General features: G+C 56.7%; 1 protein-coding gene across 1 annotated transcript in view; it reads right to left on the bottom strand.

The window, feature by feature from the left end:
• The window catches only part of PHGDH (phosphoglycerate dehydrogenase), a 31170-nt gene extending 8404 nt beyond the window's left edge, over nt 1-22766 (bottom strand). The window contains exons 1-7 of the mRNA XM_056121702.1: nt 22629-22766; nt 14223-14374; nt 12097-12162; nt 9651-9705; nt 9461-9559; nt 3076-3208; nt 238-386 (exon numbers count right to left, since the gene is read on the bottom strand). Of these exons, the coding sequence (XP_055977677.1) occupies nt 238-386; nt 3076-3208; nt 9461-9559; nt 9651-9705; nt 12097-12162; nt 14223-14374; nt 22629-22766 (792 nt within the window). The remainder of the gene's footprint in view (nt 1-237; nt 387-3075; nt 3209-9460; nt 9560-9650; nt 9706-12096; nt 12163-14222; nt 14375-22628) is intronic.
• Between the last annotated feature and the right edge of the window lie 519 nt (nt 22767-23285).

Genomic DNA, 23285 nt, shown 5'->3' with positions numbered 1-23285 from the left:
AGACAGAGATGGGAACTGGATCCTACTTGCAGAAAGTGAGACGGCCGCCTTTGCCCCAGGCTCCTCCTCGGGACGTGGTATCTCTCCAGACTCTAAGGTGCTCCTCTGGGCCACCAGCCGCCCCTTCTGAGGACTGAGACAGTGAGCCCAGGGCCTCAGGCCAGGTCCACGGTTCCTGCCACATGCAGCTCTGCCCCCCCACCCCGCCCGCCCCCGGCACCCAACCCGGGCACTCACTTCTGTGAACACGTCCAGTGCGGCTCCAGCGCAGTGGCCAGACTGCAGCGCCCGCAGCAGCGCCCCCTCATCCACGATCCCGCCCCGGGCACAGTTCACCACGCGCACCCCCTTCTTGCACTGGGCAAAGGTGCCGTCGTTCAGCAAGCCTGGGGGGAGAAAGGGTCCCTTCCTGCAGCAGCGGGCGTGCCAGGGGCCCCGACGCCCGGCCTGAGCTCCAGCAGAATCCATCTCTCCTTCCTCGGAACCAGCTCTGTCCCCAGAGGCCTCTCTCGCACCCAGACACCGGCCACTTTGGTCTCACCTCTCACCTCAGGCTCTCAGAATTTGGGGCAGACTCTGTTTATTTGTGGGCATCGTGGGGGGCACATTTGGCAGTGCTCAGGGCTTGCTCCTGACTCTGAGCTCAAGGACCATTCCTTGCTTGGTGCTCAGGAATCACTCCTGGCTCCATGCTCAGCGCTGACTCCCAGCTCTGTGCTCAAGGAACACTCCTGGCTCTGTGCTCAGGGACCACTCCTTGACTCCTGGTTCCATGCTCAGGGATCACTCCTGGCTCTGTGCTCAGGGACCACTCCTGGTTCCGCGCTCAGGGATCACTCCTGGCTCCATGCTCAGGGGTAACTTCTGGCTCTGTGCTCAGCGCTGACTCCCAGCTCTGTGCTCAGGGAACACTCCTGGCTCTGTGCTCAGGGACCACTCCTTGACTCCTGGTTCTGTGCTCAGGGATCACTCCTGGCTCTGTGCTCAGCGCTGACTCCCAGCTCTGTGCTCAAGGAACACTCCTGGCTCTGTGCTCAGGGACCACTCCTGGTTCCGCGCTCAGGGATCACTCCTGGCTCCATGCTCAGGGGTAACTTCTGGCTCTGTGCTCAGTGCTGACTCCCAGCTCTGTGCTCAGGGAACACTCCTGGCTCTGTGCTCAGGGACCACTCCTTGACTCCTGGTTCTGTGCTCAGGGATCACTCCTGGTTCTGTGCTCAGGGATCACTCCTGGCTCTGTGCTCAGCGCTGACTCCCAGCTCTGTGCTCAAGGAACACTCCTGGCTCTGTGCTCAGGGACCACTCCTGGTTCCGCGCTCAGGGATCACTCCTGGCTCCATGCTCAGGAGTAACTTCTGGCTCTGTGCTCAGCGCTGACTCCCAGCTCTGTGCTCAGGGAACACTCCTGGCTCTGTGCTCAGGGACCATTCCTTGACTCCTGGTTCTGTGCTCAGGGATCACTCCTGGCTCTGTGCTCAGGGACCACTCCTTGACTCCTGGCTCTGTGCTCAGGGATCACTCCTGGCTCTGTGCTCAGGGATCACTCCTGGCTCTGTGCTCAGGGACCACTCCTTGACTCCTGGCTCTGTGCTCAGGGATCACTCCTGGCTGTGCTCAGCGCTGACTCCCAGCTCTGTGCTCAAGGAACACTCCTGGCTCTGTGCTCAGGGACCACTCCTGGTTCCGCGCTCAGGGGTCACTCCTGGCTCCATGCTCAGGGGTAACTTCTGGCTCTGTGCTCAGCGCTGACTCCCAGCTCTGTGCTCAGGGAACACTCCTGGCTCTGTGCTCAGGGACCATTCCTTGACTCCTGGTTCTGTGCTCAGGGATCACTCCTGGCTCTGTGCTCAGGGACCACTCCTTGACTCCTGGCTCTGTGCTCAGGGATCACTCCTGGCTCTGTGCTCAGGGATCACTCCTGGCTCTGTGCTCAGGGACCACTCCTTGACTCCTGGCTCTGTGCTCAGGGATCACTCCTGGCTGTGCTCAGCGCTGACTCCCAGCTCTGTGCTCAGGGAACACTCCTGGCTCTGTGCTCAGGGACCACTCCTTGACTCCTGGTTCTGTGCTCAGGGATCACTCCTGGCTCTGTGCTCAGGGACCACTCCTTGACTCCTGGCTCTGTGCTCAGGGATCACTCCTGGCTCTGTGCTCAGGGATCACTCCTGGCTCTGTGCTCAGCGCTGACTCCCAGCTCTGTGCTCAAGGAACACTCCTGGCTCTGTGCTCAGGGACCACTCCTGGTTCCGCGCTCAGGGATCACTCCTGGCTCCATGCTCAGGGGTAACTTCTGGCTCTGTGCTCAGCGCTGACTCCCAGCTCTGTGCTCAGGGAACACTCCTGGCTCTGTGCTCAGGGACCACTCCTTGACTCCTGGTTCTGTGCTCAGGGATCACTCCTGGCTCTGTGCTCAGGGAACATTCCTGGCTCTGTGCTCAGGGACCACTCCTTGACTCCTGGTTCCACGCTCAGGGATCACTCCTGGTTCCGCGCTCAGGGATCACTCCTGGTTCCACGCTCAGGGTTCACTCCTGGTTCCGCGCTCAGGGATCACTCCTGGTTCCACGCTCAGGGATCACTCCTGGTTCCGCGCTCAGGGATCACTGCTGGCTCTGTGCTCAGGGATCACTCCTGGTTCTGCGCTTAGGAGTCACTCCTTGGCAGGGTTCGGGGGACCATGTGATGCCAGGGATCCTACCAGTCAGCTGTGTGCAAGGCCAGCACCCTCCCTGCTGTGCTCAAGACCCAACCTCGGGCAGACTCTTGTTTAAAAACACCCTGAAAGTTCCTAAGCTCCTGCTGCTCCCAGTGGGTGCCAGAAGCAGAAATTCCTGCAGCAGCCCGAAGGATCCGGGGTCACCGACCCTGCCTGTGCACCAGCTCCGAGCAGCCAACGTTTCTAGCCAGCTGCCTCCTCCTCCTCCTCCGGGAGAGGCAGGGCTGGCCAACAAAGGGTCACCACGGCCCAGGCTGGCAGGACTTGGGAGCACCTCCCCACTGCTTGGCTCCAGCTACCGCAGAAGATCGGGTCTGAGCACCCACCCTCATCCAGGCTGTGGCTTCCGTGGCACCTACCTGTCGTGGAGGGCAGGAGAGGCGTGTGCACTGTGATGAAATCACACACCGGCCAGATCTCCTCCAGGGGGAGCTGCTGAACACCAAAGGAGGCAGAGACCTCCGGCGAAATGATGGGGTCGTACCCTACAGTCTGAGAGAGAGGAAGAGAGGGAGGGAGAGAGAGAGAAGGAGGGGGAGGGAGGGAAAGAGGAGAGGGAGGGAGAGAAAGAGAGAGAGGGAGAGAGAGAGGCATTAATGATCATTAATTCGGGCACCCTTTTATCAAACAGTTACCAGACATCAAGCACTAATACCAAGACTTTTGCAAATATCAGTTTACGGTTTAGAACACACGCATGAAGGTACCGGCAGAGGAACAAAGGCATGCGGGTCCCGGGGCTGAGATCTCCAAGCCTGCTCGGATCGGAGCTGAGCATCCTCCACCCAGATCCTCCATCTTCCAGTAGGCAGGGTAACACCCACAACTGCCTCCCCCCGCCCCACCCCGTGTAATCCCATCATTGGCCAAGACCAACGCAGAGTCTCCTGCCTCTGTGCCTGGCTGTCCACGCCAAGGCCTCTTGGAGGGGGCAGGTTGAGTTTCCTTCCCCGCCCCAAGCAGAGCCCCGGCAGCCTAAGACCTCCAGAACCAGCCACAGCCATGCTGAGACCACTCTCCGTACACATGAAGGAACCGGCAGAGGAACACAGGCATGCGGGTCCCAGATCTCCAAACTGAGCATCCTCCACCCAGATCCTCCATCTTCCAGTAGGCAGGGGTCACACCCACCAACTGGTCCCCTGGCACCGTGTAATGCCATCAACGGCCAAAACCCAGAGACTATAAAACCCAGCTCCCGGAAGCGCAAATGCGGCCGCGTGACATCTTATTATCTCTTTCTTACTTTGGACAAACCGGCAGGCTACCGAATGTAACCTGCCCACACGGCAGTCTGGAAAACTCCCCGTGGCGTCCCCAATATGCCAAATACCAGTAACAATGATGGGTCTCATTCCCCTAACCCTGAAAGAGCCTTGAATATGGCACTTTTTGAAAAAATCTCAGGGCTAGGACAAAGGAGACGTTACTGGGGCCTGCTCGAACAACAGGATGGTCGTGATCATGATTGTGGTTTAGAACAATCCCACACAGGACTGGAGGAAAGGGCCAGCAGGTAAGTGCAGGGAGAGAAGGGTCCAAGCTGTGTTCCCTATGGATGGTCAGAATTCACCATTCCCCCCTCTTTCCGATGCTTTTGAACTTCCTCCCACTGGTGATGAATGTTTTTGAAACTTAGGGGACCCACAAAAGCCATCCTAGAAAGGACCGTCCGCGTGGATTCTAGATCAAACGCAGCCCTTCAAGAGAAGGAAAGTGACCTAACCAGGCACAAGACTTTAAAATCCATTCCTCCTCCTCAGTTTGAAGGAACAAAGAAAGCCTAGCAGGCCGGCACCGGGTCTCCCCGGGGACATGAGCTCTCCGGTCCCTGGGCGCCCACTCTTTCCTCGCTGTGGGAAGGATGGGCTGGGGGGGATCCCACCCATCTTCTCACAAGTCTTCTTTGTCTGCAGCCTCAAGCTTCAGTGACTGTGCTCATGTCCAGCATGGGCCTCCTGGTTTCCCCTGGAGGGGGAAGAGGCAGAGACCCCCGAGAATCACAAAGCCAAGCCTGGCAGGGCAAGTGCCCAGACACCCACGGCCCGGGAGACCTCAGGTGCCGCACGGGAGCTGCCCAGGCTGGGGCGGGCGCTCTGGCCAAGCTGCCCGGTGCCCCAGAGCCGTCGGGGAAGGGAAACAAGCTTCTTCCCGCGAGTCAGCAAAGGCCCGACTCATCTTCCTCCAGAGTGAGGGTCACGTTCATCTGCAGACAAGGCGGGGGGAAAATTTGGCTGAGAAAACACGGTTCTCCTCCATGGAGATCTGATACACAGGACGGACCCTCAGGAACCAACACTCAGTCCAGCATGGGGCTTCCCACACCTGGACGAGCAAAGAGGGGGACAGTGGGCACTGGAGAGAGCCCTAGCACGAAAGTCCCAACAGGTCACAAGTCCTGACTCGCAGAATCTGGAGTCACTCAACTCCAGAAGACTAGTTCTAAAGAGGAGTCCTGAGGAGAGGCAGAGAATCCCTCCTCAGCCCAGCCCAGGGCCAGGGGATAGCACAGCAGGGAGGGTGCTTGCTGGCATGCAGCTGACCCAGGTCTGAGCCCCAGCACCCCACACGGTCCTGGAATCCCCGCCAGGAGTGATCCCTGAGCACAGAGCCAGGAGTAAGCCCTAAGTATCAACAAGTATGGCCCCAAAACAAACAAACCCAATTCCAGCCCCAGAGCAGCGTTGGGGCAAAGCAACCCTTTTTTCAAGCACCGTTCCCGGGCCTCTTAGCTAGTGTCAGAGACGTCAGGGGCAGACTGAGCTTGCCCAAGTCAGAGCCGCGGGGCTGGCAGCCAATGGAGGCACAGAGTGGGTATAAAGGGATGCCAATGGCCACACCCGCTCTCTACCCACAGGGGAATGACTTGGCTTAGGCCTGGGATCATCCTTCCAGTAGGGTGACATCAGAAACCCCATTAAGAAAAAAAAAAATAGGGACCCAAGTGAAGATACAGAAAGTAGGCAAGTCGTGCCTGTCTTGCATGTGGCAGACCCGGGTTCAATCTCCAGTATCCCCTACAGTCCCCCAAGTCTGCCAGGAGTGAGGTCTGACTGCAGAGCCAGGAGCGAGGTCTGAGCACTGCTTGGGTGCGACCCAAAACCAAAATAAAGAAATCATTGTCATCCCGTCGTTCATCGATTTACTCGAGCGGGCACCAGTAACGTCTCCATTCGTCCTAGCCCTGAGATTTCAGCAGCCTCTCCTTACTCATCTTTCCTAACTTTCCCAAAGAGCTGAGCTGGAGGCTCTTTCAGGGTCAGGGGAATGAGGCCTGTTATTGTTTTTGGCATATCAAATATGCCATGAGGAGCTTGCCAATCAATCAATCAATCAATAAAACAGATCCATGCAATGCCACAGAGCCTCAGTCCACACACCAACCCCTGGGCCCCTCCCGGTGTCCCTACCCCTACGTACCTTTCGAGAAAACTTCAACAATCACTGCCTGAGGGCAACAGGAAAGCCAGCCCAGCCTGTCCTGGAGAGCTGCTGTCTGGGGCCAGGCACCAGCAGTGGCACAGGAGCAGGGACCTTGACCTCAGGACTAGGATGAGGGGAGCAGGGTGCGAGTCAGGAATTCCCAAAGCTGAGCTGGATGCTACTACTCCGGTTCCCTACTGTCTGGAGCCTGCCTGAGAACCTGCCCGGGCCTCAGCTTCCACCTCTGTGAAATGGGGAAACAGTCTTGACCTCTCAGATCACTAGAACACGGTCTCTGTCACAGCACATCCACCCCAGCGGACACCGCCCTTGAGGCAGGCTCCCAACCGTGGACCATTTGTCCTGACCCTTGCTTCTACTATCCTTGGGTTTTAGTTTCTTACTATGTTTTGTTTTGTTCATCCCTGGGATTTGGGATCAAACCCGGGATGAGCTTTACCAGCAATACAAGTTCTGTCCTTTGCACTTCTTACGTGTTAATATCTCACCCTGCTCCCTGTCATCCAAGGTGCTGATGAGAATTATGGGCATGGTAGAGTCCTGCACTGACCTGTACAACCACCCTCCAGACGCAGCCATCCTTCCACACTCAGCACCCAGTTCACAATCTCCAGCTCAACCTAAAGACGTCATGAACGCTCTCAACCAACAATGTCTTGTTGATGAGTCCATAAGGTAAAGGTAAAGGCCCTCCCATTGATCGTCGATTTGCTCGAGCGGGCCCAGTAACGTCTCCATTGGAGACTTTGTTGTTACTGTGTTTGGCATATCGAATACTCTCGGTAGCTTGCCGGGCTCTCTGAGAGGGGCGGAGGAATCGAACTCGGGTCGGCCATGTTGGCCGCGTGTAAGGCGAACGCCCTACCCGCTGTGCAGCCCCGTGTTGAGGAACTGTGCAAATGGAAAGCAACCTACCTCCTACCCATCCAAAGAATTCCATCCTACAGCATAAAGGAACGGTAAATCTATTCATGCCAAGAATTACATTTTTTTTTCCTTAAGGACATACACAAATTCTGTTTTCTCCAATGCCTTACTTGTGATATTCACAGAAACCCACTCAAGAACCTACTTCTTCTGTGGGTTCCCATGAATCACAGAAAACGAACACTATCTGTACAGAGACAAGGTCTGGGAAGGTGATCAGAAAGAGCCTGATCTATCTAGGTTTTCACTTTCCTGCATCCACTTATTGCAGGTCACGGTCACGGTCACGGTCACGGTCCTCCCGTTATTCATCGATTTGCTCGAGCGGGCCCAGTGACGTCTTCATTGTGACACTTGTTACTGTGTTTGGCATATCGAATACATCATGGGGAGCTTGCCAGGCTTTGCCGTGCGGGCGAGATACTCTCGGTAGCTTGCCGGGCTCTCTGACTTATTGCAGGATGAAAACATATTTTTGCATAGTGCAGGTTTATGATACCTAGGGTTTTCTAAAGGAAGAACAAAGCTAAGGCAAAACAATTTGTGCTTAGTAAACACTGATCATATCTCCCATCTGGATGATTATCAGTCATCTCTTTCACAATGTGTCCAAGAATCTTCCTTCCTTGCCCATTAAAAACCTTGCTCTCCCACACTGCCGAAGTCAGCTGAATTTTGAATGGCGCAGGTCCAGATCTCTCTGCCCTAAAATAAAACTCACCAGGATCCACAAATATATGATGGGACTCATCAAAATGAGCATCTGGGATCACCAAATGCAGGTGGCCCTGGAGGGGCTGAGTCGACCCTCGAAAACATTCTGAGAATAAATCACCTGTGCCTGCCGGCCATGGTGTGCCGAGACACAGGCCAGCGATCGCGACAAGCTCCAGCAATCTCCTTTCCTCAAACACATGCCTGAGTGGTCTCAGTCCCTTCCGGACAGATGCCCAAGTCCAGTCACCCTCTGTGCCTCCCGAAAGCAAAGGAACTGCTCAGTGCCGGATAAAAAGACACGTCTACCAGTTTATTCAATTCTTCAGGAAATGAGGGGAGGTTTTCTGCTTCACTGAAGTTACCACCAATGTCTCCAATGCTTGGCTGAGTGTTCTGGATCTGGAACCGGGCACGCTACGATGTCATGGGGAAGAGGGGTGGATGTAACAGGGTCCCTGCAGGCTGATGACCTGCACCACGTCACTGCATCATCACACACCCACCTGCATCACTGCATCATCAAACACCCACCCGTCTGGCAATGTGCACTGTGTTTTACTTGGTCCCTGACCCCTGCTTTCAGTCAATGCGAATTTCCATGAGCTAAACCTCTACTCGGATCCCTCCGAACCTCAGGGAGAGAATAATGGGCTCTGTTGGCTCTGGCATCCTCTTGGCCCTGTACAGAGAAGCTCGGCTCTGGGCTGCTTTCGATCAAGGTCTCTCTCGGAAGCCAGACACGTGAATCTGCTTCCCCTAGCGCTGCCAGCACGATGGGGGGAGTAGGGAGGGGAGGGAGAAGGATGCTCGATGCGGATCAAGACTCGCCCTCGTAGGTCCTTGCCTACGATCAATTTACTGTGAGTTCTGAGCAAAATCAGCTGCAAATGCAGCTATCAATAGAAACACGAAGGGTGAGTCGGTGAGTCTGTGAAGGTGAGAGAAGAGAAGGGAGCAACCAGAAAGTCCACAGAAGCCCAACGTGAACTTTTCCAGAACTGAAACGATTTTCCAGACTCTCTGCCTTAATGTTTAACTCAGGGATCCTGCTGGGAGTCTGAGCCCATAATCGCCCCCTCAACAGCCAGAGCAAACACAGGGCTGCCCCTCCACGTCCCGCCCCCGTTCCCAGCTCCTGTGACCCTGGCCTCTGACCTCCACACATCCCTCTGCGAGATGAGTGGCCTCCCTTTGCAAGGCCTCCAGGCTGCACTGAGCAGGCAACAGTGCTCTGAAGGACAAGTCCTCCCTCTGCCCAAAGTCCAGTTCGCCACCACTGCAGCACATGGCAGGCCCCCTGGGAGGCCAGTCAGGCCTATGAGTGGTGATTTCCGACACGTCAGGACTGCGGCGAGCGCGACAAAAATCAGCAGACAACAGCTCTGGTTGTTGCTGTTTTCTGAACTACCACAGGGGACAGATGCAGGAGGACAAGGCAGGGAGCAAAGCTGGACAGGACCCGGGCCCCTCTCTGCTCTCGCTGGACGTGGGGCCAGTGCTCGCTCCAGTGCCGAATCTTCCCAGAGGCTGAGTTCCGGAGTTCAGATGGGCAGGCCCCACCAGTCCCGGCTTGACTGACTGTTTTGTCACAGGCTTTGACTTAGGGGAAGGCTCTAGGGGCAGAAGCTTCAGCGAAGTCACCCACCAGCCTCTTACCTTCATCCCAAAGGACTGCATCCGGGTGGCCACCTCCCTGCCAATTCTTCCCAGGCCGAGAATTCCCAGGGTTTTTCCATTCAGCTCCATCCCCATGAACTGTAAACAAACAGGCAAAAGGTGGAATCAGCCTCAGGGCACCCTGGGCTCCGAGGTGGGACTGAGGGGGTGAGGCAGGCCTGGTGCTCACCTTCTTCCGGTCCCACTTGCCCTCTTTCATCGAGGCTGTCGCCTGGGGAATCTGCCTGCAAGGACACACAGAAGATCAGCAGCAGGTCCACCCAGACCCCGGCTGGAACAGGAAGGGAGGAGCCCAACACAGGCCCGCACAGACACTGGCTGTCACTTCCCAGGGACCCGTGTTGTGGCAAGCCTGTGGGAGCTGCGGAATGACCAGAGGAAGGCCCAAGGGTGCAGCAGAGGGAGATCCTGGCACCATGTGACCGGGCCAGTGAGGAGATGGGAAGAGGGTCTGACTCTGCCTCAGCCACTGAGGTAAGACGCTGGTTGGGTTTAAAACAAGAGTGTCTGCACCAGGATTCATCAGAAAGACAAAATGGAACCTTGAGGGATGACAACGATGATGATAAAGTCATCAAATGCGCCTCTGGATGTTCAAGAACTTGCATTTCTCTGGTCCATTCTGGGCCACCTCCCAGGCGCATCTTCCCCATCTCGGGGGGACAACATTTTCCTCGGAGACTTTCTTAAGCCCCCAAACTCTCAAACGACCAGATTGGGATGGGTAGGTAGCACAGTCCCAACATTTCTAACATTCACCCCAGCCCCCATTGCACTACAGAGAGAGAGAAAGACAGACGGACAGAACAGCCTCTCTTTCTATCATGAACACAACTGTCAAGTCTCCGTATTTTCTGAAAAAAAAAAAAAAAACACAAAGAAAGTGTAAGTTAGAAGGGAAAATCTGTTCCAGAGGACACGGTCCTGCAAGGATCTTTAGAAACAACCAGGAGACAATACTGTCACTGTCACTGTCCTCCTGTTGTTCATCAATTTTCTCGAGCAGGCCCAGTAACATTGTGAGACTTGTTACTGTGTTTGGCATATCGGAGGAGACAATAAATCTGGATTGATGTGACTCAGGGGTGTCTGCTCTGCTTTAGAGAGTGAGATACTCAAGTCCACATCTGCTTTATCACCCTCACTTCTCCTGGGCCCCTTCTCAGCCCCTGCAGCTCAAGCGCTCCCACCTCTGTGCAGTGCGCTCGTGGAAGTCCCACTGAACGGTCCCCGCCGACCCTCCCAGGGCCCTGCACCTGCAGGTTGCCACCCTCTCCTCCTGTGCAGAGCCTGGAGGCAGAGACCGGGAGCCACACCAGGGGCTGAGGCCAGTGAGTCCCTCATAGGTATGTTCCTTCACCGCTTTGATGCCTCCTTGGTAAGTGAGGTCAAGGCTGAGTGACTAAGAATGGTCACTTCCCATAAAACCACGCCACTTAATTTCCTTCAAGTAAACTTAGTCCTTCACTGAAGGGCGGGAAGGGCTGTGTCCACTCCTGAGCCTTCCTGCTGGGAGTGGAAGCAATGAACCAGGAACTGCACTGAGATCCCTCCCGACCTCCCTGAAGCCCCCCAAGGAAACACATCATCTGTGATCTGAAGAGTACAGGTGAAATAAGCACCAGCATCACTCACTCCTACCTGCCGTGCCGGGGGCTGCTCCTTTTTCTCTTAAATCTCTACCGGCCAGTGAACACCTATAAGGCTGCGGGGGGGAATCTCAGGGAAGAGCTAGGGCAAAGTGAACTCCTTCGAGTCTTCCCCTAGCAGAAGTGAGACCGGTCTTAAGAGGTGAATAGAAAATGCTTATTGGCCCCAGAAAGTTTCAGTAAAGAAGTGAGGAATTTGGGCCCTTCGGCTCAGCAACCTAAAGTATCTTCAGGCCTTGTCCATGGGCTTTGTGACCCTCCCACTATGAACACATGTTAGAAGTGCTGTGCGACAGCAGTTCTTGAAGCCATTCACTTCTCCAGATGACCACCCACGCTGGGAGACTCAGACTAGGTGTCAGAGCCACTGGGTCCCAGGTTGATCCCTCTAGCCCCAGGATTCCTGCATAGGGTTTGACCGTAGAAATCCTGGCGCCATAAATTCAGAGGTGGCACAGGAATCTCAGGACCGAATGCTTTCCATTCGGTCTTAACACACACCCGTAAAAGAACAGTCACCAAGGTAGGGAGACTGAGGGGCAGGAGAACCGGAGGGGGACCAAGTTCCACGGAGACATCCAGGCAGGAACCAACACTCCTCCAGCTTGACTTTGAAGAAGAAAAAGGAGGAGGAGAAGAAAGACAGGAAAGACGCCCCAGGGAGCAGAAAGCGCACTGGGGCAATGAGAGAAGGCACAGTGGTGGGCAAAGACTGAAAAAAAGACAGCAGATGTGATGATTCCCACGAGCCTGCCCCTCGGGAATGAGGGGAGCACTGCAGGTACACTCTCGCATTAGTGAGAGCACCCGACGTATGAGGGCCAGAATCATAGGAGACTGACCGCCTGGAAAGCTCTTGGCAGTCCGCACGCTGCCCGGTTCATCGAGTGTTTTGAAGTTCCTCCAGGTCACCAGCCACACATGACTCACCTGCCAGGGGCGGGCGCTGAGAGCCGGGGGACTTACCTGGCCAGGCACATGATCATCCCGCAGGTGAGCTCTGCAGCACTGAGGCTGTTCCCGTTGGGCGTGCTGCAAGCGGAGAGGTGAGAAGTCAGCGGCCCATCCCCGGCCTCAGGGAATCCCCAGAGTGCAAGTGCCTGTCTCCGGCTGCAAGAGCTCTCCAGCTCTTCATACAAACCCCAGGCCTGCACCGCCCCAAGTTCTCGGACGGACTTCTGCCCAAAGCCAGGGCTGAAAGCACACCCCTTTCTGCCCTCATGCACCAGAACGGCACCACAGGGCCCCATATCCAGACTTGCTCTTCCGAAGGCAGGGCAGTGTCCTGCTCACTCTGGAAGCATGTGTGCATCAGCCCTTCCGCAATCTGCCTGCCCATAGCAGCTGCACCCAGTCCCACTCGCTCACCCTGGCCGCGCCACCTCTCTGCAGGGCAGATGCCTGTCCCTGGTGCACGAGCCTCCATCATATCCCCCTAACTTGCTGCCCCTGGGAGCATTTAAAGTGAGTACTTTTTCTCTTTGCCTCTCAGGCTTCTCTACATGCCTCCTGGAAAATTCTGAACTGACAAAACTTCCTCACATATTCTGACAGAGCACCAGGCTGACTCGGACCATTTTACAGAAAGCAGTGCAGAGACACAGTAACCCACAGAACAGTCTTCATTTTTCCCAAGAGAATTTTGTTGTTCCAGGTCTCTAGTTTGGTGCGGGGAACACTTTATTCACAAAAAGGTTCATCCTCAACCAACGGCACCTCCCCTTCTCTCTAGCACATGAAGATACCACGGAGACACAAAGCCAAAAGATCCTATTTTTAAAGCTCAGGCAGAGGGGCCAGAATAAGAGTACAGAGAGAGAGGGTGCTCGCCTGGCCCATGGGTGGCCCAGGTTCAATGCCCGGCACCTCGTATGGCCTCCTGATCACAACCAGGAGTGATTTCTGAGTGCAGAGCCAAGAGGAAGCCCTGAGCATCGCCGGATGTGGTGCAAAAACAATTTAAAAGAATAAATAAGTCGGTCTGGAGCGATAGCACAGCAGGTAGGGCCTTTGCCTTGCACACGGTCGACCCAGGTTCGATTCCCAGCATCCCATATGGTCCCCTGAGTACCGCCAGGGGTGATTCCTAAGTACAGAGCCAGGAGGAACCCCTGTGCATCACCGGGTGTGACTCAAAAAGCAAAAAAAAAAAAAAAGAATAAGTAAGTCGGGGGAGGGATGTCCACTAGGCCAGGGAGGAGGCGGCAGAGGCTGCGGCACACCCGAGGCTGGCACTGCCCGTGGTCCTCTGGCACCACCATGAGCAACCACTTGGCACCGAGCCAGAAGAAACCCGGAGCACCAGCAGGTGGGATCCCAGAATTGACAAAAATTAAAAGGTCGAAAGAAAGGATTCTCTGTCGACTGTACAGACCTTCTGGCATCCCTGTTCCTAGTGTGACTAGTCACAGCCACATGACAGGAGCACTGAGAACGAGGCGGAGGCCGGGGAGCTCTGGGAACAACAGAAGAAGGCTCACTGCTGGCCACTTCGACTTCTGGGTACTGACCCAATCAAGTGACCTGTCCTGGCCGGAGGAAGGACTCGGGAACAATGCGGGTCCCGGAAGAAAAGCATTATGGGGGCAGAGAAGAGGAGGGGAGGGGGGCCGGCCGGCCGGAGCATCTGGTGCCAGGACCAGAGCCAGAAACGAGGGTTCCCTGGCACTGATGTGGCCTCTGGCCCGGTTTGCTGCAAGACCAGCTCTGCAGAGACACAAGGACACGTTTGCTCTTGGCCCTGGAGTGTGAAAAACCAAGCAGAGTCCTGGCGCCAGAGAAAAAGGTTCAGGAAAGGGAGGGAAGGAGAGGAGCAGGGTCACACTGGCGGCAGCGAGGCAGTGAACAAATTCGCGGTCACCCTGGCTTGTCTGCACACAGAAGGCCGCAGGGAAGGGGAGAGGAGGGCAGGGAACACAGACCATCCGACCAAGCAACCTTCCTGTTGCATGTACAGTTACAAGGGAAGCATGTACAGTTACAAGGACGCCCCGAGACCCCAGCCTGGACGTGGCCTCCAGCGGGCCCTGCTGAGTCCTCCTAACTCAAGGCTCAAGTCTCCCCGTCCCACCCCGCCAGTACTCCCAGCTTACTTCATCACCAGGATGCCCTTCCTGGTGGCCGCCTCCAGGTCCACGTTGTCCACTCCCGTGCCAGCCCTACCCACCACCTGGAGCTTCTCGGCCGCATTGATGACGTCAGCGGTCACCTTGGTGGCCGAGCGGACGATGAGGCCTTCACAGTCCTGAAAGAAGAGAAATATTTGGATTCACTTACTCAATCTTCGAGACGGCCCAGAGCCTCTATCACCAGCACAGAACTCTGCTGTCTGACACTGGACATTCAGGCTGCGACAGCACACGGTGATTCCCAGCAGAAAGAACCCACCCACCCGTTTTTCAAATCCAGGTCCTATCCCTTAGGGGCTGGAAGGAAATGAGATCAGGCAGCTACACCACCTGCACAACACCTTGGCCTGAGCATCACTGAGACCACCTCTGCCATCAGATCCTGAGCTACTGAGGGGAAGGGGAACGAATTCTACTCCGCAAACCTGGTGCATGGGAATGAGGTGATAAATTCTGGTTGATGGGGCTGGATAGCGATAGCACAGTGGGTAGGGCGTTGGCCTTGCACGCGGCCAACCCGGGTTCGATTCCCAGCATCCCATATGGTCCCCCGAGCACCGCCAGGAGTTAATTCCTGAGTGCATGGGCAACCCCTGTGCATGGCCGGGTGTGACCCAAAAAGCGAATAAATAAATTCTGGTTGACTGCAAAGAGAGTCGGGGAGGGGGAGGGACACCTGCTTATCTCTCTTCTGGGTATTTCATGAAGAGAAGAAAAACATCATTTCAAAACAAGTGCCTCCCACATTTATTTCAGCATCAGTTGCAAGAGTCAAGTGCCCTTGACAGATGCATCAGATGATGTGATGGGGCTGCAGAGACAGGACAGACACCGAGGCGCCTCCCTTGCTTGCTGCCAACCTGGTTCTGTGACTGGAACAGACAGGGGTCATTCCCGGGGCACAGAGCCAGGAAGAGGCCCTGAACTCCGCTGGGTGTGGTCAGCCCTCCACCGCAATACATAAAGAGATTTATGGCGTTTCCCTTGCACGCGGCCGACACAGGTTCGATTCCTCCGCCCCTCTGGGTCAGTCCGGCAAGCTACCGAGAGTATCCTGCCTGCACGGCAGAGCCTGGCAAGCTACCCGTGACATATTCGATATGCCAAACACAGTAACAACAAGTCTCACAATGGAGACACTACTGGTGCCCGCTCGAGCAAATCGATGAACAATGGTAGGACAGTGCTACAGTGGTATTGTTATTATTATTTCAAGTCAGAATCCCACACAGGCACTCCAAATCCTTTTTTTCCCCATACAGATCAAAAACAAAATCTCAAAACGCGAATTCCAAGATGTATTTGCAAGTGTGTGGTCCAAGCTCATTTCATGCATGAGAAACTTCAAGCCTAGAAAAGCCACCTCTGTCCCCTTCTCCTCCACTTCCCTCCCTCCCCCTTGCACGTCTTCCTTCCACTTATGGGGCACATGGTATAGAAGTCTCTCAAGAAGCAAGACTCTTGCCCACACAAGGTAAGTCACAGTTCCATCCCTCAAGTTGCTCACAGTGACAGACACCCTGAAACTCACAGTTCCCGTGCATGTGGTGACCGTGGAGTGTACGAATGAAAGGACCCTAAGGTTAGAGAAACCTTGGAGCTGACTGCCAGCCTCAGGGAGTGTGAGATATAGCCACTGGGCAGAAACCCAGCCAGTGCCCAAGCAAGGAGGGGACAACACTGCCCTCTGCACCATTACTAAGCTCACCACCCAGCCACAAAGAAAAGGGTTCCCTTGCCTGGTCACACACATGAACTTATTTCTGGGGAAGTCAATGACCTTCTCTTCCACCTTTTGAAACCTTTGTCATACCCAGACTTGATCAATCCCTTCCCCAATCTTTATTTTTTTATCACTGTTTCATATTTAGTTGTTTTCTGTCTGACAAGCAGTTTGGGTTCCTCGTGTTCATTTCGTGCCTTTAAAGCAAGGAATACGCGTGGAAATCTCTCCTGTTTTCTCCACTATATCTCCATGGGACCGGCCATGTCAGCCTGGGCACTAGGTACATAAACCACCTACTGATGGGGCCGGAGCTATAGCACAGTGGGTAGGGTGACTGCCTAACATGTAGTAGACCTGGGTGTGACCCTGCAGCGCCTCAAATGGTCCCCCAAGCTCTGCCAGGAGTCGTCTCTGAACACAGAGCCAGGAGTCAGCCCTGAGCATCCCTGGGTGTGGCCCCCAAACCAAACGAATAGAAAAGAAGTTACGAAGTACCCAGCAGGTCCCCAGTACTTCAGGCACCAAACTTTACATCATTCTCACCACAGTTCCAAGGAGATTGTTTTTTTCAACCCAGGCAAATTAAAAGAACTTTTGAAATGTAAGCATTTGAAGAAAATAAAAGGGGGTGATTGTGTGATGTCAGGATCGGGCAACTTTTCATATACCGGGCACAAGTCCCAGAAGCCGTAAAAGAAAATACGGACACGTTTGGTTACCTATAAAATTTAAACTTCTATATGGACGAAGGTCCCACAAATAAAGTTCAACGATTTTTCTCGAGCGGGCCCAGTAATGTCTCCATCGTGAGACTTTGTTGTTACTTTGCTGTTACTGTGTTTGGCATATCGAATACATCACGGGTAGCTTGCCAGGCTTTGCCGTGCAGGCGAGATACTCTTGGTAGCTTGCCGGGCTCTCCGAGAGGGGTGGAGGAATCGAACTCGGGTCGGCCATGTTGGCTGTGTGCAAGGCAAATGCCCTACCGCTGTGCTATCCCTCCAGCTGGAGTGATAGCAATAAGGACTGAGCACAAAAAATAACCCAGATTTCCTCCAGGGGTGACGCGAGAGCTCAAGGGGCTGGAGCACTTGGTAGTTCGGAGGTCCTGGGTTCGACTGCATGGTTTCCTAAGCAACCCTGGGGTGCCCCTTGTGCTCCTCCCCCCACCCCTAGCATCCCGGGGCCCCAGTACCTGGGAGTGGCCCTCGGATCCCCAGAGCACTCTGAGGAGACCTTCCCCTGCACTCCCACCTTCTAAGAAAAAGAAACACTAACAGGTAAGTGCATGCTTGGCATTCAAGAGTTCCAGGATCCAATCTTGGCACCACATGGACCACTAAGCCCTGCCAGGAGCAACCCCCAAAAGCAGAGAGCCGAAAGGAGACCCTGAGCACGATCAGGTGTACCAAAAGCCAAGAAGGAAAAAAAAGCATAAAACTACACATCTCTTTCAATAATCCATAAAACACAAAGAGATCTAAGTGGGCAATTTATAGAGGGACTACAAAGCAGTCAGTAATTTGTAAGATCCCAAGACAGGAAATTTCATGACAAAATCATTGTTAAATATGACATTTTCGAGCATCCCGTGGCAACAAGAATATTCCAAAGAAGGTAAGGACTGAGACGGGAGAGAACATCGCACAGCACCACCGGAGGCAGTTCTGCATCTGCTAGTGTACCTTAGTGTATCTCCTTTCACCATTGCCAATGGCACCTCAGGTCACTAGTGACATAGAAGAAATAAATCTCCCTTGAAGCAGAGTCCAAGTTCAACTGACAAGAAGGGATCACAGAGTAGGTGTCACCCCCAAAAGCCAGTCTTATCCCCTCGCCTCTCTAGCATCAAGTTCCAAGCCAAGTCCTGTTCCAGATGCTCTGCCCATCATTCCCATGGGTCCAGCCACTTGGAATCTCTCTCCAATGCAGCTGCCACCCTCTGCACACCTTGGAATTGCTTCCCACAGGGCAGACTGGCTGCAGAGATGATGCAAAGGGCCCAGAAGTCCATTACACCCTAATAGACCTCACGAAGCGGCAGTTTTCCTTGATAGCACAACGTCTCCCCATGGCAGGATCTCCGGATGGAGGGAGGTTGACTCCATCCAGAAACGCCGAGTTCACCTCCCCACAATGAACAGACCCAAAAATCCAAGGTTCTTGCCTGGCCCGAGTGAACCAGTTTGCAAAACCTCCGCCGTCTTCAACAACCGCAGCTTCATTGATTCTTGATGCCGACGCACTCAATCAGCACATTATTTACTGGCAGCTTGTGTGCTGACCTCACTCCTGCTGAACACTCAAAAATGGGGCCATCCTTTCCCCAGCTACAGGCCCTTCCTCTGAGACTCAGCTCCACGCTGCCCTTCTCTGCACTCTCCTCTCTTACACAGAATCTGTCCCTCTGCCTGCGTCCTCCACGCAGTCATCAGAGATCGATTAGAACTTTCTTCTCCCTGCTTTGTCAGTCTCAGGGTGGGAAGGTGCCACTGTCTGTCTGCTGACGCCTGTTCTGAGAGGCTGTGGGGGTACCCAGGATGAAGATGATGAGGCGAAGCAGGCACTCCCTCCCCCTCTCTCGGCTGCCAGGTCGCTGATCTGCAAGATTTACGGCTGTTCCCTACAAACCACACCAAGTCAGCTTTGGCAACGTTCCTCAAGTCTGCACATGCTTCCTTGCCCAGAGAGGACAGGCCCGGGCACGGAGATCATTCTAGCACTGCTGCAGCCTGACACAGAAATCACTGGGAAAATCAAAGAGACTCATACGTGGAGAGGGTGGGCAGGGAAATCATTCGAGGGACGGGACCTGCAGCTCTGACTACATTCAAGGGACGGGAGCTCCAGGTTTGACCCCTGGGACTGCCTTGGCCCCTGAGTCCCACCAGCAGTGACTTCCCCAAACCCACCAGGGCCACGCCGGGTACACACAGCATCTCGTCCCCAACACTGCTGGGTGTGACCCAGAAACTAAAATGAAGGGGGAAAAAAGGAAACTCCCCAGGTTATGTTTCCCCGTTACAGGGAAAGCACACTAATTAAGCAGGTACTTGTCCAGCAGCTGCAAAGTAAGTCCTGGCATAACAGATGAGAACTTGAGAATCTAAAGGAGTCTTTCACAAACTAGAAGACTCTTGGCAGGGAAATGTATTCGCTTCTCTTCTGTGAAATTCTGGAATCATGACTACGCTTTGTTTAAAGTCATGCATCACCACTGTTAGTTTTGTGGATTCTAATCAGAGCTGTTTTGGTGTTAAACAAGAGAAGATCGGGAGGCACTGCACACAGTAAGGGCATTATTTCATGAAATGTGTACGCACATATATATGTGCAAGCCAACTAATAATCAAAGTTGGTTTCTTGCTGGCTTAATGGTTACGGTGGGTTCGGTCCAAGTGTCCCTGTATTTTAGGTTTAAAGTGTGACCCCAGCTGATAGAAGCTTGAGCATTGTGAGTCCGAGATAAAATGCTTTTATTATTCGAAGTCAGCGTTTTCAAATTCTTTTAACTAGATCCACAGCAGGAAACAGTTCTAAGTTGTGATTTTATACTCACACACCCCTCGTGCCTGTGCACACAACATAACTACCAAGTTTCTGCCGGAGGTCTAAGCCATCTCCTGTGCCATCCTCACAGGAAAGTCCTTTCTCTGCGTTTTAAAATGCCGGCCATGCTCCATCCACTGACTCCATCCCACACAAGTGCGCTTTGACTGGCCTGCCAAAGTACCCTTCTGAGGAATAATTGTGCTCCCCGACCTCGGAGTTGGAGAGAATTCCGAGGAGCTGGAACAGAGGCCAAGTTCCCGCGGCATGAAAACGTTGGAAAGCGGGGAGGGAAGGGACACTTTTATATCCCTGCCCACACTGGACAAAAGGCCCAGTGGCTGGGAGCAGATCCGAGGGCTCTATGATGGGCCGCCCCACCCACAGGCAGGCAAGAGAAGCAGTGTCGCTGGGAGAAGCCACCGACCCGGACTGCTGGCCGTCTGCAACACCCTGAACGCATCCACCAAGTCCCTGGTCTCTCTATTCTGTGCAGAAGTGGCTGTGCCTGGCCCTGCAACCCCCAACTCCCTCATTAAAAACTCTAATTTCCGTTGTTGAAAAAAAAAAAATTGCACAGCCCCGAGCTCAGCCACTCTCCCAACCCGGTTGTCTGGTGGAAGCAAAAGGTGAAAGTCCCAAGCATTTTGTCTCAATGAACTCCTATGCATACAGGACAGAGCCCAGGGGCGGGTAACAGCACCCTGGGAGGAAAGGGGCACAGAGAAAGGGCACAGAAGATACATCCGGTACCTAGAGGCTGCGGGAGGAAACACGTGGCTGCCAAATAAAGGGTGTTGGGAGGCTCCTCCCAGGATGGGAGATGCATGCTGAAAGTTGACTACAGACCATGACTGTCACTCAAGGCCTCTTTTGCAAACCACAGCACCCAAAAGCAGAGGGCAAAAGGTAATGCCCTGCCACAGGGGCAGGGGGGGATGGGGGGATGGGGGTGGTGGGAGGGATACTGGGATCAGTGGTGGTGGAGAATGGGCACTGGTGGAGGGATGGGGACTCGATCATTGTATAAGTGAAACTCAAGCATGAAAGCTTGTAAGTCTACAACTGTTCCTCATGGTGTTTCACTAATAAAAGTTTAAAAAAAAAAAAAGGAAACACGTGGCTGCCTCGCAGGGACTCAGCAGGGCTCAGGAGGCGGGGGCGTTTGGGGGGCCTGGTCGAGAGTACACAGGAAGCCGAGGGAGTGCTCGGATCAGCACGAGCGGTGAAAAGTGCAGAGGCCCCGGAGTGGAGAAGCCACAAAGGACGAGTCTTGGGGTGACCGGGAGCTCCGGAGTCGGATGCGGAAAGAACCAGCACCAGCACCAGCACCGGCACCGCACGCGGACCCCTGCCGAGTCGGGCCCGGGGAGAGATCGGACCTTGCTGGGACCCCCCCCCGGCGTGGGGTTCTGGTCCCGCGCGGCGGTTTCGGGGCGGGGCCGGCCACCTGCGGCCGCCGCCCCCGCGGGTTCCGGCCCGGCACCGCGCCCCCCGCCCCCCGGCCGCTGGCGGCGGTGAAAGCGCGCCCCGCTCTTGCATCAGACGCGCGGCGGCGGGAGCGGCGGGAGGCGGCGCGGGCATCCCGCGGGCGGGCGGGCGGGCGCGGGAGCCGTCGGGACGCGGCGCTCGGCCAGGCGGGCGCGGCGCACGCGGCGGCAGCGCGGAGGGGAGCGCGTCCCCGCCCGCGCCCCCGGGTCCAGGAGTCGGGCGCCCGCGACCCCCACCCAGCCCAGGAGTCGGGCGCCCGCGACCCCCCCCCCAAGTCCCGAAGTCAGGGGCCCGCGACCCCCACCCAGCCCAGGAGTCAGGGGCCCGCGACCCCCCAGTCCCGGAGTCAGGGGCCCGCGACCCCCCCAGCCCAGTAATCAGGGGCCCGCGACCCCCACCCAGTCCAGGAGTCGGGCGCCCGCGACCCCCCAGTCCAGGAGTCAGGGGCCCGCGACCCCCCCCAAGTCCCGGAGTCAAGGGCCCGCGACCCCCACCCAGCCCAGGAGTCAGGGGCCCGCGACCCCCCCAGCCCAGGAGTCAGGGGCCCGCGACCCCCCAGCCCAGCCCAGGAGTCAGGGGCCCGCGACCCCCACCCAGCCCAGGAGTCAGGGGCCCGCGACCCCCACCCAGCCCAGGAGTCAGGGGCCCGCGACCCCCCCCCAGTCCAGGAGTTAGGGGCCCGCGACCCCCACCCAGTCCAGGAGTCAGGGGCCCGCGACCCCCCCCCCAGCCCAGGAGTCGGGCGCCCGCGACTCTCCCCCAGTCCCGGAGTCAGGGGCCCGCGACCCCCCCGAGTCCCAGGAGTCGGGGGCCTGCACCCCCCCCCAGTCCCGGAGTCAGGGGACCGTGACCCCCCCCCCCACAGCCCAGGAGCCAGGGACCCGCGACCCCCCAGTCCAGGAGTCGGGCGCCCGCGCCCCCCAGCCCAGGAGTCTGGTGCCCGCGAACTCACCCCCCCCCGAGTCCCGGAGTCAGGGGCCCGCGACCCCCCCCCCCCCAGTTTCGAAGTCAGGGGCCCGCGACCCCCTCCCCCCCCAGTCCAGGAGTCTGGCGCCCGCGACCCTCACCCCCAGTCCCGGAGTCAGAGGCCCGCACCCCCCCCCCCCAGCCCAGGAGTCAGGGGCCCGCGACCCCCCACCAGCCCAGGAGTCAGGGGCCCGCGACCCCCCACCAGCCCAGGAGTCAGAGGCCCGCAACACCCCCCAGCCCAGGAGTCAGCGGCCCGCGCCCCCCCAAGCCCAGGAGTCGGGCGCTCGCGCCCCCCAGCCCAGGAGTCTGGTGCGCGCGACCCCCCCACCAGTCCCGGAGTCAGAGGCCCGCGCCCCCCTCTTCCCCCAGTCCAGGAGTCTGGCGCCCGCGACCCTCACCCCCAGTCCCGGAGTCAGAGGCCCGCACCCCCCACCAGCCCAGGAGTCAGGGGCCCGCGACCCCCCACCAGCCCAGGAGTCGGGCGCTCGCGCCCCCCAGCCCAGGAGTCTGGTGCGCGCGACCCCCCACCCCCAGTCCCGGAGTCAGGGGCCCGCGCCCCTCCCCAAGCCCAGGAGTCAGTCGCCCGCGCCCCCCCCCAGCCCCCCAGTCCCAGGAGTCGGGCCCCCGCGCCTCGCCTGCAGCTCGGCGATCAGCTCCTCCCGGCTCAGGTTCTGCTTCTCCACCACCTGCAGCCCCCCGTCCTGCAGGATCTTCCGGCAGCAGGGGTCCAGGCTGTCGCTGATGAGCACCTTGCGGAGACTGGCAAAGGCCATGGCTGGGCACGGCTCGGGCGGGCAGAGGCACCTGGGCGAGCGCGGGCGCGAGGCGGCTGCTGGGGCCGGCGGCGCGGGGATGGGGCGGGACCCGGGGCCCAGGGGTCCACCCCCGCCTTCCCCGGCGCCTCCTGATTGGACAGACGCGCGCCGCGGCCCGCCCCCCGCGCCGCCGAGCCTGCGGGTCCCCGCCGGGCTCCGCAGACTCGGCGCGAGTTTCTCAATCTCAGCCCGGGCCCTTCCCTACACCTGGCGAGCCCGGAGAAGTAAGTGCACTGCACTTTGCGCTGACTAGCCCTGATTCCTATCAGGAACAAACAGATCGTCCTTGTCGTCGTGAAAGAACTGCTCGGTCCTCTGGTCTTTCCGAAGGACGCGTTCACTGCTTATTTAATTCATTCATTTCGTTAGCGAGCACTTGAAAAGGCTCAGGGCTGGATGCCCAGCGGCGCCAGCGCACCAAGCAAACAACAGTCCCTTTCCCTCCTTGAAGAATACAAAGCATACAGTTCCCAGAGT

This window comes from Sorex fumeus, unplaced genomic scaffold, assembly GCF_029834395.1.
Source record: "Sorex fumeus unplaced genomic scaffold, SorFum_2.1 ptg000001l, whole genome shotgun sequence".
Taxonomy (NCBI): Eukaryota; Metazoa; Chordata; class Mammalia; order Eulipotyphla; family Soricidae; genus Sorex; species Sorex fumeus.
This window is presented reverse-complemented; position numbering and strand designations above follow the sequence as displayed.